General features: G+C 39.7%; 1 protein-coding gene across 1 annotated transcript in view; it reads left to right on the top strand.

Annotated features, from left to right (window-relative positions):
• The window catches only part of ICA1 (islet cell autoantigen 1), a 469,392-nt gene that overhangs the window by 104,223 nt on the left and 351,578 nt on the right, over positions 1 to 13,591 (top strand). Inside the window, 2 exon segments of the mRNA XM_053714096.1 lie at positions 10,543 to 10,576; positions 11,082 to 11,253. Of these exon segments, the coding sequence (XP_053570071.1) occupies positions 10,560 to 10,576; positions 11,082 to 11,253 (189 nt within the window). The 5' untranslated portion in view covers positions 10,543 to 10,559.

Below are 13,591 nucleotides of genomic sequence, written 5' to 3'. Positions count from 1 at the left end.
TCCCGGTCCAGATGGAACTCTTATTTCACACAATTTAAAGAAATACTATCCCCATACTTACTTAGATATTATCAAAGCATAGATGAAGTCGGAGCTTTCTCGCCGTCTTCACTCCAAGCACATATTACCATCATTTCCAAACCTAACAAATCCCCAGACTTAGTCACTAATTACCGCCCTATTTCACTTATTAATACAGACCTTAAGATTTTTGCAAAAATAATTACGATCCGCCTCAGCCGAATCCTTCCCACCCTCATACATAACGACCAGGTCGGTTTTGTCCCGGGACGGGAAGCGAGAGATAATACGGTACGCAATATGCATTTAATCTGGCACATTACAAACAAAAATATCCCCACCACATTTATCTCTACGGATGCCGAGAAGACTTTCGACCTGGTTAACTGGTCCTATTTAAAAGCTTCTCTTGAGGCCTTTGGTTTTGGCTCCACCACTTTAAAACGGATATTTGCTCTATATACCTCGCCCAGCGCCCGCATACTAGTAAATGGCCCTTTATCCTCCCCGATTGATATTAAAAATGGCACAGGGCTGCCCTCTTTCTCCCCTATTGTTTGCCCTATTTATCGAAACCTTTGCATCAAAGATTAGAAAGGCGTCGGAAATTTGAGGTGTCGTGGTGGGAGGGGACGAGTACAAGGTGTCGCTTTTTGCTGACGACATCTTGTTCTCCCTGACTGAACCCGAAACATCCATTCCCCCATTATTATCCGAACTCTCCATCTTTAATAAACTTACAGATTTCCTAGTTAATCAGAACAAATCTGAAATACTAGCCCTCGGTCTCCCTGAACGTTCCATAAACCTAATCAAAAACAACTGCCCCCTAAAGTGGTGTCCAGTAGCACTTAAGTACCTTGGGATCTTTCTCCCTAAATCCACCGACAACTTATTCCAGGCTAACTATTTACCTATCAAAACAGCAATAATGCGTGACCTCTCATCCAGGGGCTCCAAAAAACTCTCTTGGTGGGGCAGAATCAACACCATAAAAATGAACAGTTTCCCAAGATTGCTATACATCATGGGGACAGTACCAGTGCCTCTGCCTCCCAGGTACCTATCCCAAGTACAAAAATTAATTAGCACTTTTGTGTGGAAAAAGAAACCACCAAGAATAAACAAAACCACCATGACATTACCACGTGAGCATGGTGGTCTGGGATTACCTGACCTAGAGAGATACAGAATGTCTATATTCCTACAAAAGAATCTTAGATTGGATGGTGGCAGGGGGGCAGAGGAGGTGGGTCCGACTTGAAGAACAAATAAACTCAGACTTCCCGCTAGCTACTCTATGCTGGAGTCCTAACTTCCTTGAGAGAAATAAAATGCTCCCCAATCCAATCACAAAAGAGACTCTTACCCAATGGGACGTGGCGTCTCTATTCATCATCCTTGCTTATCTTCTAACCCTGGTCTCCCGACTTTGCTTAGGTATAACACTGACTTTTTACTAGATCTCCTGGCGAAACCAATACCTCATACCCCGGCTAAGGAAGACTTATTACTATACAATGTAACCGCAAACGAGACTATATGTACTCAGGCCCAGCTGATAGATAAAGGTTACGACTGGGCACGCAACTGGTTTTCCTTTAGAAGACTTCATAATTACATATCCACACACAAACATAAAAATAATATGACCCGTCCCCCAACCAACATTGAGAAACTATATCTTCTAAATTCGCCAATAAACCACTCTCTCTCCGCTATATATAAAATTCTAATTCAACCCTTACCCGGAAACCTACCGTACTCTATAGAGATGTGGGAGAGAGAACTGGGTATAATTATCCTTCCACAAATGGCAACTAACATATTCCTTAACACTAAGAAGTCCTCTACTTCAGCATCTGTTCTAGAAACTAACTATAACATTTTGCACTGCTGGTACTTAACCCCATGGAAGATGTTCCGGCTATACCCTAACACTAATAATAAATGCTTGAGATGCGGCCATGTGGGGAGCGGCATTGGTCATATGTGGTGGTGGTGTTCACAAATAAATCACTTTTGGTACAAAGTTATAGATGAAGTTGGAAAAATACTACATACGACATTACCACCAGACCCCCTAATTTGGTTATTAAACAGGTCTGTTAAGTTACCGCTCAAGTCCCTACTTCTCTTATTCTGCATATTTACAAACAGCGTAAAAATGTTGATAGGCAGGTACTGGAAGGCAAGAGATGTTCCCACGCTGGGAATGTGGAGCGCTAAGGTATCCGAACTAATAGAATTAGAAGAGTATTCAGTTTACAATAAAGGAAACACAGACAGTTTTATAATGATACAAGCTATCTGGTATGAATATAATAGAATACAGTGACCTATTTTAGGTAAATGTAGATACTTAGTAACCCCTACAGTATAAAATTACAAATTTTAATTTTTCCCCGAGACTGGACATACCCCTTCCCCCCCTCCTAATATTTTTTGGACATACCCAGTTCTTCTAATGTATTACACAATGTTTGGATCTGTACCACTTTCTTTGACATTGTTAATGTAATCATATTACCTGATGTATGTGAATGACACAAGTTGTGTGCCAATTCCACGTTAATAAAAGAATTTAACTAAAATGAAAATGTACATTCATCAGGGATTACAGTGGCAGCCTGTGGCTAGTATTGCTACAGTTGCAGGGGCAGTATCTTATTGGTGCGATTACTTATCTAATCTAATCTTAGAAGAGACTACTATAGATGAGATCCAAGACAGGATCAAGGCTCTAAAGCTAGCCTATACCTGTGTTTGTGTTTTGCCTAATATTTTTTGGACATACCCAGTTCTTCTAATGTATTACAAAATGTTTGGATCTGTACCACTTTCTTTGACATTGTTAATGTAATCATATTACCTGATGTATGTGAATGACACAAGTTGTGTGCCGATTCAACGTTAATAAAAGAATTTAACTAAAAAGAAAATGTACATTCATCAGGGATTACAGTGGCAGCCTGTGGCTAGTATTGCTACAGTTGCAGGGGCAGTATCTTATTGGTGCGATTACTTATCTAATCTAATCTTAGAAGAGACTACTATAGAGGAGATCCAAGACAGGATCAAGGCTCTAAAGCTTGCCAATACCTGTGTTTGCGATGCCAACATGCAAGTTCTTAGGCTGGGAGCTAAGATTTCCAGTTTCACTGTTTTAGCTCGTAGAGCTCTGTGATTAAAATCTTGGTCTGCAGATGTCACATCCAAGTCCAAGCTTTTATCTTTGCCTTATAAGGGTAAAACCTTGTTTGGTCCAGGTCTGGCTGAAATAATTTCCGTAATTATAGGTGGAAAGGGCACTTTCCTACCTCAGGATAAAAAGAATAGGCCTAAGGGTCGACAGAGTTCAAATTTTCGTTCCTTTTGTAACTTTAAGGGACAAAAGTCTTTCTCCTCTTCCAAGTCAGAGCACTCTAAGTCTTCTTGAAGGCCAATCAGCCTTGAAATAAAGGACAGCAAGCCAAGAAACCTTCTGATGATTCTAAATCAGCATGAAGGGAGCCCCCCCGATCCTGTATTGGATCAAGTGGGGGGACAGACTTTTTTTTTGGCAGGCTTGGATACGCGATGTCCCAGATGCTTGGGCTGTAGACTCAAATCTTGTCCTCCCAAGGGCAGATTCCACCTGTCAAGGTTATCTGCGGACTGGATAAAGAGAGAGGCCTTCTTAAACTGCTTAAAGGACCTATCTTCCTTGGGATTGGGATTGTTCAAGTTCCTCTAGAGGAACAGGGTCTAGGATTCTATCCTATTTGTAGTTCCCAAAAAGGAGGGCATTTTCCGTCCCTAACTTGACCTGAAGTGTTTGTTAACCAATTCCTCAAGGTTCCGTCCTCCAAAATGGAGACCATTTGTTCCATTCTTCCTTTGGTACAAGAAGGTCAGTTCATCACGACCATAGATCTGAAGGACGCGTGTCTTCATGTTCCCATTCACAGGGATCATTACCAGTATCTGAGGTTTACCTTTCTGGAAAAACATTTACGGTTTGTCGCCCTTCCTTTTTGGCCATACTACAGCTCCCAGAATTTTCACAAAGGTTCTGGGGGCTCTTCTGGCAGTGGTCAGGTCCCAGGGAATTGCTGTGGCGCCTTATCTGGATGACATCTTAGTTCAAGCGCCATCTTTTCATCTAGCAAAATCTCATACAGAGATGTTGTCTATATTACGTTCCCACGGGTGGAAAGTGAATCTGGGGAAGAGTTCCCTTGTTTCAGATACAATGGTGTGTTTCTTAGGAACAATTCTAGATTCCCTGTCCATGAAGACTTTTCTGATGGACGTCATAAAATCCAAACTTCATGCTTTTTGCCTTTCTCTCCAGTCTGCTATTCGTCCATCAGTGGCTCAATGCATGGCGGTGATTGGTCTGACGGTTGCCTCCATGGACATTGTTCCTTTTGCTCAGTTCCTTCTGAGACCTCTGCAACTATGCATGCTCCGTCAATGGAACGGAGACCACTCGGATCTATTGCAGAGGATAAATTTGGACTCTCCAAAAAGAGCCTCTCTCTCGCGGTTCCTTGTAACTTCAGTCTAGCATACCCGTTTCCTCCGTTTGCTCTCCTTCCACGAGTAATAGCTCACATCAAGCAAGAGAGTGCGTCTGTGATTCTAATAGCTCCTGCGTGGCCTCGCAGGATCTGGTTTGGGGATCTGGTGATGTCATCTCTTCCACAATGGAGGTTACTTTTGAGGAAGGACCTTCTACTTCAGGGTCCCTTGCTTCATCCAAATCTGGATTCTCTGAAGCTGACTGCTTGGAGATTGAACGTCTAGTTTTGCCTAGACGTGGCTTCTCTGAGAAAGTCATAGATACTATGCTTTAGGCTCCTAAACTGGTTACTCGCAGAATTTACCATAAGGTATGGCATAAATACTTTCATTGGTGTGATTCAAAGGATTTCTCTTGGAACACAGTAAGCGTTCCTCGAATTTTGGCTTTTCTTCAGGAGGGCCCGGAGAACGGTTTCAGTCAGTACTCTGAAGTGTCAGATTTCTGCACTGTCTATTCTTTTGCATAAACGTCTGGCCTTGGTCAGAATCAGGCCTGTGTTTAAACCTGTTGCTTCTCCTTGGAGCCTTAATCTTGTTCTTAAAGTTTTGCAGCAGGCTCCGTTTGAACCAATGCATTCTGTTGATATTAAGTTACTATCTTGGAAGGTCTTGTTTCTTATTGCTATTTCTTCTGCTCGCAGAGTTTCCAAACTTTGGGCTTTGTAGTGTGATTCCCCTTACCTTATTTTTCATGCTGATAAGGCAGGCCTACGTACTAAGCTGGGGTTTCTTCCTAAGGTAGTGTCGGGTCACAATATTAATCAGGAAATTGTTCCTCCTTTTTGTCCTAATCCTTCTTCACAAAAGGAATGTCTTTTGCATAACTTGGATGTTGTTCGTGCTCTAAAATTTACCTTCAAGCTACTAAAGATTTTCGGCAGACTTCTGCCCTGTTCATTGTTTTCTCTGGTAAGCGTAGGGGTCAGAAGGCCACTTCTACCACGTTTTCTCTTTCGTTGAGAAGTGTTATCCATTTAGCTTACGGCTCATTCCACTAGAGCTGTTTCATCTTCCTGGGCTTTCAAAAATGAAGATTCGGTGGAGCAAATTTGTAAGGCGGCCACATGGTCCTCTATTCATACTTTTTCCAGATTTTACAAATTTGATACTTTTGCCTCAGCTGAGGCTTCTTTTGGGAGAAAAGTTCTTCAAGCGGTGGTGCCTTCGGTTTAGGTCCGCCTGTCTTGTTCTCTCTCCCTTTCATTCTGTGTCCTCTAGCTTGGGTATTGGTTCCCACTAGTAATTAGAATGGTTCGTGGACTCTCCATGCCTTAGGAAGGAAAACAAAATGTTTGCTTACCTGATAAATATATTTATTTCCAGGCATGGAGAGTCCACGACCCGCCCTACTTTATGTTCAAGCTGCAGTTTTTTTGTTAAAGCCTCAGGCAACTCTATACCGTTTTATGTTATCATCTTTTTCCATTTTCATTCAACCTAATGACTGTGAGTTATAGGTAAGGGAAGTGATACTTAACAGCTCTGCTGGGGTGCTCTTTGCCTCCTCCTGCTGGCCAGGAGTGAATATCCCACTAGTAATTAGAATGATTTGTGGACTCTCCATGCCTGGAAATAAATAAATGTATCAGGTAAGCATAAATTTTGTTTTTAATTACGCCTAATTAAACATTTTGTACCAAAATCTCAAGGGGTTTACTGTACTTGCTATTAATGTATCTGTCTGCTTGTTTGATTAAATTCTTTAATTCAGTTAAGTCCCTTACCAGACTTGTTGAAATAGCTACTAGCTGTTAGCATAGTTATACCATCTTTATAGATTTCTTATGAATCTCTCTGATGTTTTAGACTGGCATTAGCCTATCTTCCCAGGGTCCCTGTTTTCTCACTGGGATTCAATAGATCCAATTGAAATAGCAATTGAGGGCAATCTGGCCTATTTTTCAGTTCTCATGATTTCTTCTGATTCCCAGCCGTAGCCCCCATTTAAAGCTGAGCTTATAAAAGATATTGTTGGGGATTTTTAACCATTCTAATCAATTAGAATTAGTAGACAATCTGAAAAACTATTATAATAAAGTAAATTAAATAAACAAAAAACAGTATTTTTTTTTCAGGTGTTTTCTCCCTTATGTGGTCAGTAGCTAATTGATTCTCTATTGTTTCTAATTTCTTAATGGGTTTTTAATATATTTCTTATTTTAATATTTTTTTCCACCTTCAACTATAAATATACTTTCTTCACTAACAATTTTCATAGTGGGCTTCCGGTGGGCGGCTCTTGAAGATGGATGCAAGCTTTTGTTGCTCCAGAGAAAACCTCTTTTAATCTCTCTAATATCATCTTTCTTCCATGCCATCTGCATCTCCCTTGACAGAGAGGCTGTCCGGGAACTACCAGCAGATAGAAGGAATCCATTCTCTTCTACCCCGGAGGTCATTTTATTTAATAGTAATCCACGTGGGATTTAGCACATACTGATTTTGCTTAGAGCAATGGAGTTGGAAAACTGCAGGGCCGCGCAGATATTAGAAGCTCTTGTGCCGGCATTTGAACGCTTGTTCACTAGCTTTGAGACAATGAAGGGAGCTATCCAGGCTATTACGAGACCCTATCCTCCAAAAGCTAACCCTGGGACTATGCGGGACTGCCTCTCCACACTGGACTTGCACAAAATGCCTCCCGCCCAACTACAACCGAACACCACTACTACTGACTCAGCGGCTCTTTCTTTAGACCCGGCTGTTTTTACTCAGGACATGATCCTTACCGCACCAAGGGGAAAACAAGGCTCCATGAATATTCATGATGCAGCTTTGCCACAAGTGGCTACCTGGTCAGCCGTCACTGCATCTTCTCAATTTAAACAGCCTCCGAGTCCACAGCACTCCCTCTCCAACAGCACTAAGGGGCTAGATGGAGTACAGCCCGACACCAGTCTGGCTCAGACAGGCCCGCCTGCATACAAATCATACAAGGGCGACGCATCTGCACGCATTCCACAACACTCGCGGATCTATCTTCCAGGAGAATGGCCCTTCAAATATTGTCCTGTACATCAGATTTGGATCACGGACCGTGGGCCCTGGGCAGGGACGGCATTGGCTAGAATGGAAGGGCTGTATGTGAGTGTTTTTTTGATGTACTCTGGCCGACACGCTACAGAAATCTAATCTGCTTCTTTAAGTTGGACAAACGGATATGAAGTTTCACAGTAATTTAGCTCTCTCGTGGATCTTAAGTTGAAAGTTTGTATGTAGCTTTGCTGGACATAATGTTGTTGTTCTTTCTTTTATGTATGTATTTACGGTTGTGTTTACCTTACAACATAATTTGCCTTCATCAGAAACATCCAGCTACAGTTATATTGTGATATATAACCTACATCAAGTTTTAGTCACGTTTAATGCAGCTTTTGTGCCACTTCCTTTTATTTACATCTCCCATGTTTGGATGCTGACTTGCAAATTGTATGTTTGTTTGGGGATTTGTTTGATATTGGAAACACAGCTTTTTGCCAGATTATTTAATATTAGAGACTTGCTGTGCAGCTGCCGGGGATCAGCAGATATTTTTAAAACAAACCTATATTAGTGGGGCCCCCTAGACCTTTACTGCAGGATCTCAATTTACAGAGTAACGTTCAGAATATGGCCCCATTACTGTGCTTAGGTTAAACTAGCATGTTAATGATCCTATATGTTAAGAAATTTAAATGGCGTACATCCCTGGGTATATAACTTCTATTCTGTCTCTTTATGTAGAGCCAAACACCTTTTGCATTTTTTATTGCTGCTGTGACTGTTACCCACTAACATCTGACCACCTATGATAACTGCATGGGATGGGTTGTGCTAACATCTAAATCTGGGGTTTTGCCCAGACTTGCCTTTGCTCTTAGAGGTGAGATGTAAGGTAGTGAGTTTGCTGACTGCACTCTGCTCAGGAAACCATGTTGCCAGCTAATAGCATTACCCCTGCAAAGAATATTTGACCTACATATATCTTTGCAATCTGCAACCATATCTAAATTATTGTGCTGAGCAACATATTCAGGTATACATGCTAATCATATTAAGCTACAGTTTTGTTTAGTTTTTTTTTTTTTTTTAAGGTTTAGTTTAGTTTAAAAAAGTTAAAAGAAGGAGAACTTGGGTAGCAGATAATGAGAAAATCTTGATGAACAGGTACAGTTGATACTTGTCATGTCTGTCTGGAATGAATTTTCATGTATTCTTTTATTATAACCCAATATATTACATGTTGTGAAGCTCGCCTCTTAGTCATATACAGATATGAAACAAACCAGATCATAGTGTTTTTCTCCTGCAATTCATGCTTTTATTCTCATGTATTGGGTGTCATTTGCTTTCCTAACAATATCTATCGTGAATGTATTAAGTGTGTCTTTACACAATTTCAAACTGATTGTATGCAAATGTTTACATGATGTATGCCCAAGCTCTCTTCAATAAAAAAGAATTTAACCCCTTAAGGACCAGCGACGTACCCTGTATGTCGCTGGCCTTTTTTTGGGACTTGATTGTTTTATAGAGCGGTCTTGCCACCAGCATTGAGACTGCTCTATTCCACAAAGCCTGCTAGAGGGAGTGCATTAATAGTGTGTTCTTGCTAGACTTGTGCTATTATGTCCTGAAAAAAACCCTTAACGACCAGTGACATACAGGGTACATTGTGGTCATTAAGGGGTTAAAAAAAAAATAAAAAAAAAAAATTTCATAGTGAACAATCTATTAATTGTATTTTAATTGAGTACAGTTGTCGTAAAGACCATGTTTTCAAGTACAGTATATGAACTAAGCAAGTGCAAAATCCTTACAGGACATGGAAGTCAACATTAAACTTTTATGATTCAGATAAAATTTGCTTCAGTTATCAAATTTACCTATTCCTCTTAGGGGACGATTTATCAAAGTCTAGCGGACATGATACGCTGTGGCGTATCATGTCCGCCAGACATAAGCGGTCGGCATTTTACATTGCACAAGCAGTTCTTGTAAACTTCTTGTGCAATGGCGACGCTGCAGATTCAGGGGGTGTCAATCAACCCGATCGTATAGGATCAGGCGGATTGATGTCCGCAGCCTCAGAGGCAGTGGACCAGTTAAGAGCAGCGGTCTTAAGACCGCTGCTTTATAACTGCTGTTTCCGGCGAGCCTGAAGGCATGCGCGGAAACGGGGGCACCAGGGGTTTTTCGGCCCTTGATAAATTGGCCCTTTAGTATCCTTTGTTGCATCTTAACTCCTTTCCATAAGAGCATACTGAGATAGGCTCAGTAGTGTACATGTGTCTTAAAGGACTGCATGGCTGCAGTGTTTACAACATTGTTGTACATATAATATGTGCATGTGCCTAAACTTGCCTCAATATGTTGTTATGGGTATTAACTTACAACAAAAGATAATCAAAGGTAAAATGTGTATATATTGAATAAAGCCAAGTGATTAGCCAAGATAAGGGGCCATAAAAAGTTATTTAAAAAAATGGAAAATCATGCAAAAAAAGAAAAGAAAAAAAGAGTAAGCTTATCCTTTTTTTTTTTTTTTTTTTAACATGTGGTTCCCCCATGAAAACTGAATTTGGTTCTTCAAGTGTTGCACTATATTCCATTTGCATCCATGAATATTGCCTCACTGCCTGCATAGGTACTGAACAGTGATTGCTGAGCAATGCAGCAGCTCAGTCATAGTGTCCCTAACTGTAGCAAATGAGATAAAGTATACAATACCAAAGAACATACATCCCTAGTCTGCAAAACATAAAAAAATATACAGTGTTTGGAGACAAAGGACCAGTTTAAACGTGTTTAAAGCATTTATTTTGCAATGCAGTGCTTAATTTGTGGTGTACACTTTGCATAAATATAAAAAAAAATGTAATGGCCCAATAATGTCTTTTTACAAGGTTGAAACATTTTAAGCTCATTATTAATACTACAGTTTCTAAGATGTGTATTTATTTTGATTCATAGGTGTTCAGAATTGAAATATGGATGGTCACAATTAGTAAGTACCACTTTCATCTATACTTGCCTACTGATGCCTTCTAACGTCATACATATTACTATCTGCAAAGTGCATTAAAGCACCAATTAATCAAATAATTATGTAGGTTTTATTCAAGATAAAATATTTGTTTAAAGTAAATAATATTTGTTTTATCTCTTCATACTGTTTTTAAAAAATGCATCATATTTTTAGAATATATTCAGCTTTATGTCGATTACACATTTCTGTAATTCGTATACTCCTTTAAACTGTAGTACCTGAATACTATATATTTATATTTGATAAAAATGTAGTATAATCAAGTGAATGAAAACACCTTTTTAAACATCCGCTAAACTTTATACATTTGAAAATTGTTGGTTTTGTTCTCGGTTGGTTTATTTTTTTTATTATGTATTTATTTTTATATTTACTTGTTTATTTTTATTATTTATTTTTAAACAGAAAAAAATGTTGAGATGATGGTGTTTATGTTAAAGTATTTGCTTTCATTTCTCTCTAGTCACTATTCAAGAGAGTTTTATGACCGATATGCACAAAACCAAGATAAATCTGTGCTAAATAAAGTACAACAGAAATACTGGAAAACGAAGCAGACATTAATCAAGGTTACTGGGAAGAAAGAAGATGAACATGTGGTTGCTTCTGATTCAGATTTAGATGCCAAACTTGAGGTTTGTATTGTAAGAATGAAAAATAATAAATAATAAAAGTAATTGGTAGAAAACTAAATAACAGATTGCTGTACATTAATTATTATTATAATTTATTCATAAAAAAACACTGCCAAATTCACTAGTACTAAATGTGAAATAACTTTAAAAGGTTTTTAATTCCTTGCTGCCTCCCATTTCTTCCTATATGTGTTTTCTACATTTCTTCCCTCTCCCTTTGATTAAAGTCAGTTTTCTCCAAAGAAAATGTTGCTAGCCAGTTGGCCCAAGTAGGGCAATCCTAGCATTACCCAAGCAGCTGTGGGTAAAGCCCGATGTAACATGATAAATCTTCTCAGATTGCATTGAGTTACCGCACCAACATATAGAGATGCATTGTAATCAGCACATCTTCACTATCTTTTTTGCCTCTGTCTGGGGGGTTTAATGGGGGCAAAGCCCCCCTTGTAAACCTCATTCCCATAGGTTCACTTGGGGTGGATGCCAGAGCATTGGCGGGGCATCTTTCTTGAAACCCCCCAGGCAGAGGCAAAACAAAAATAATATAGATGGGGAAATTACATTACATCGGGCTTTACCCAGAGCCGCTTGGGTAATATCAGGTTTACCCGGGTAGTCCTACGATTACCCGGATTTCTAACTTTACTTGTAATATATATGTATAGATATAGATAGAAAGAAATTGATCAAGGGTGCATGGACATTGGAACTTAGATCACAATGGTATTAGATGGTACTTTAGCCCCTTTATACTGTTATTGTAAATTGTAAAACAGTTAATAATTACTATAATCTATGAGTAGTAGTACGTGGCTGTTGAGGCCAAATTAGCTTTGAGACTCTGTTGTTAATAAGTATATCTTAATATGATGTTCCCAGGGCCGGACTGGGACCAAAAAAAGGCAAGGGCATTTTAGGGCAAAAAGGCCTACCCCCCCCTCACCATGTCTTCAGCACTGCAGAATCTTTGGCGCTTTATAAATAAAGAATAATAATTATTCTGCCACAAAACATACACAACAAACAAATACTACACAGTGTTCACATACATGCAGGCACACACAACACACACAGCATTCACATACACAACACACACAGCATTCACATACATGCAGGCACACACAACGCACAGAGCATTCACATACATGCAGGAGCACAACGCACACAACATTCGCATACTATAAGACACATACACTATGCACACATACACTATCCATTCTATCACACACATACACACACACATATACTATCCAAACTATCACACACATACACTATACACACGCATATACTATACATACTATCACACACATGCACTATACACGCACACATATACTATCCATACTATCATACACATACCATCCATACTATAAGACACATACACTATACACACACATATACTAAAACACACATACACACTATTAAGTGCCACATCACAACCCACAATATTTTAATTAGAAATGTCATTAGCTGTAGCTGTGCCAGACAGCTACTTTTCTCTTCTGTACAACTCCAACATTAACCACTGAAGATCCAGGATCATTATTATTTAATTTTGTAATGTTTGGTACAATTTTGTGGGTTTCTGTGAAGTAAAAAACTGAGAAGTGGATTAAGGTGTTGAAGGCAAAGAGGGACAAGAAACAGCAACCTGTTAGGCAGTGTTATATACGGTTTCTGCCCTGTTACCATGTACAGTGGCTTTCTTTCATAATGTGGTGAGAATCCACAAACCATTACTCTTGGGATTCAACTCCAGGCCATTAGGAGTAGGCAAAGATTTCCATAACTGCAAGAATACTTAATCCCTCTCACCTCTCTGGTATACCAGTCTTAATCTTTGTCTCTCAGGAGGAAGATAAAGAATTGAGATGCTCCAGATTCTTTATTGAGAGGGGTTCTACGATTGATTTGAGGCCTATTTTTCCCATCAGGGAGCTGCTACAAATAGAGGGGAGAGTGGAGTTTTGGGCAGTGACACAATTTACTCCTGGTGTAGGAGTTAGTCACAAGCCTGCCACATGTGTCATAGGGACAGGTTCCTTAGCTTCCTCCTGTTGAGTCATCAATATACTCCTTAATTAGACCATCTGTCGTAATGTGCTCAGCACATGAATGGGCTATCTACTGTAAGCAGTAATTCCTGCAGCTTATAAGTATCCGTATAGTCGGTGCTTGTCGGGTAAGTAGGAACCCATTTGCACTCACATAGCCCACAGGCTGTTAGCAGGTATATTTGTTATGTAACTTCATAGCCAGGGGACATTATGTTACAGACATTGCCATGTACACACTAGACCTTAAAATTCATTCTGTATGGATCTCATGTTCACAGGCTTTA

Source organism: Bombina bombina, chromosome 5 (assembly GCF_027579735.1).
Source record: "Bombina bombina isolate aBomBom1 chromosome 5, aBomBom1.pri, whole genome shotgun sequence".
In the NCBI taxonomy this organism is placed as follows: Eukaryota; Metazoa; Chordata; class Amphibia; order Anura; family Bombinatoridae; genus Bombina; species Bombina bombina.
Note: the sequence above shows the minus strand (reverse complement) of the source record. Positions and strands in the feature narration are given on the sequence as shown.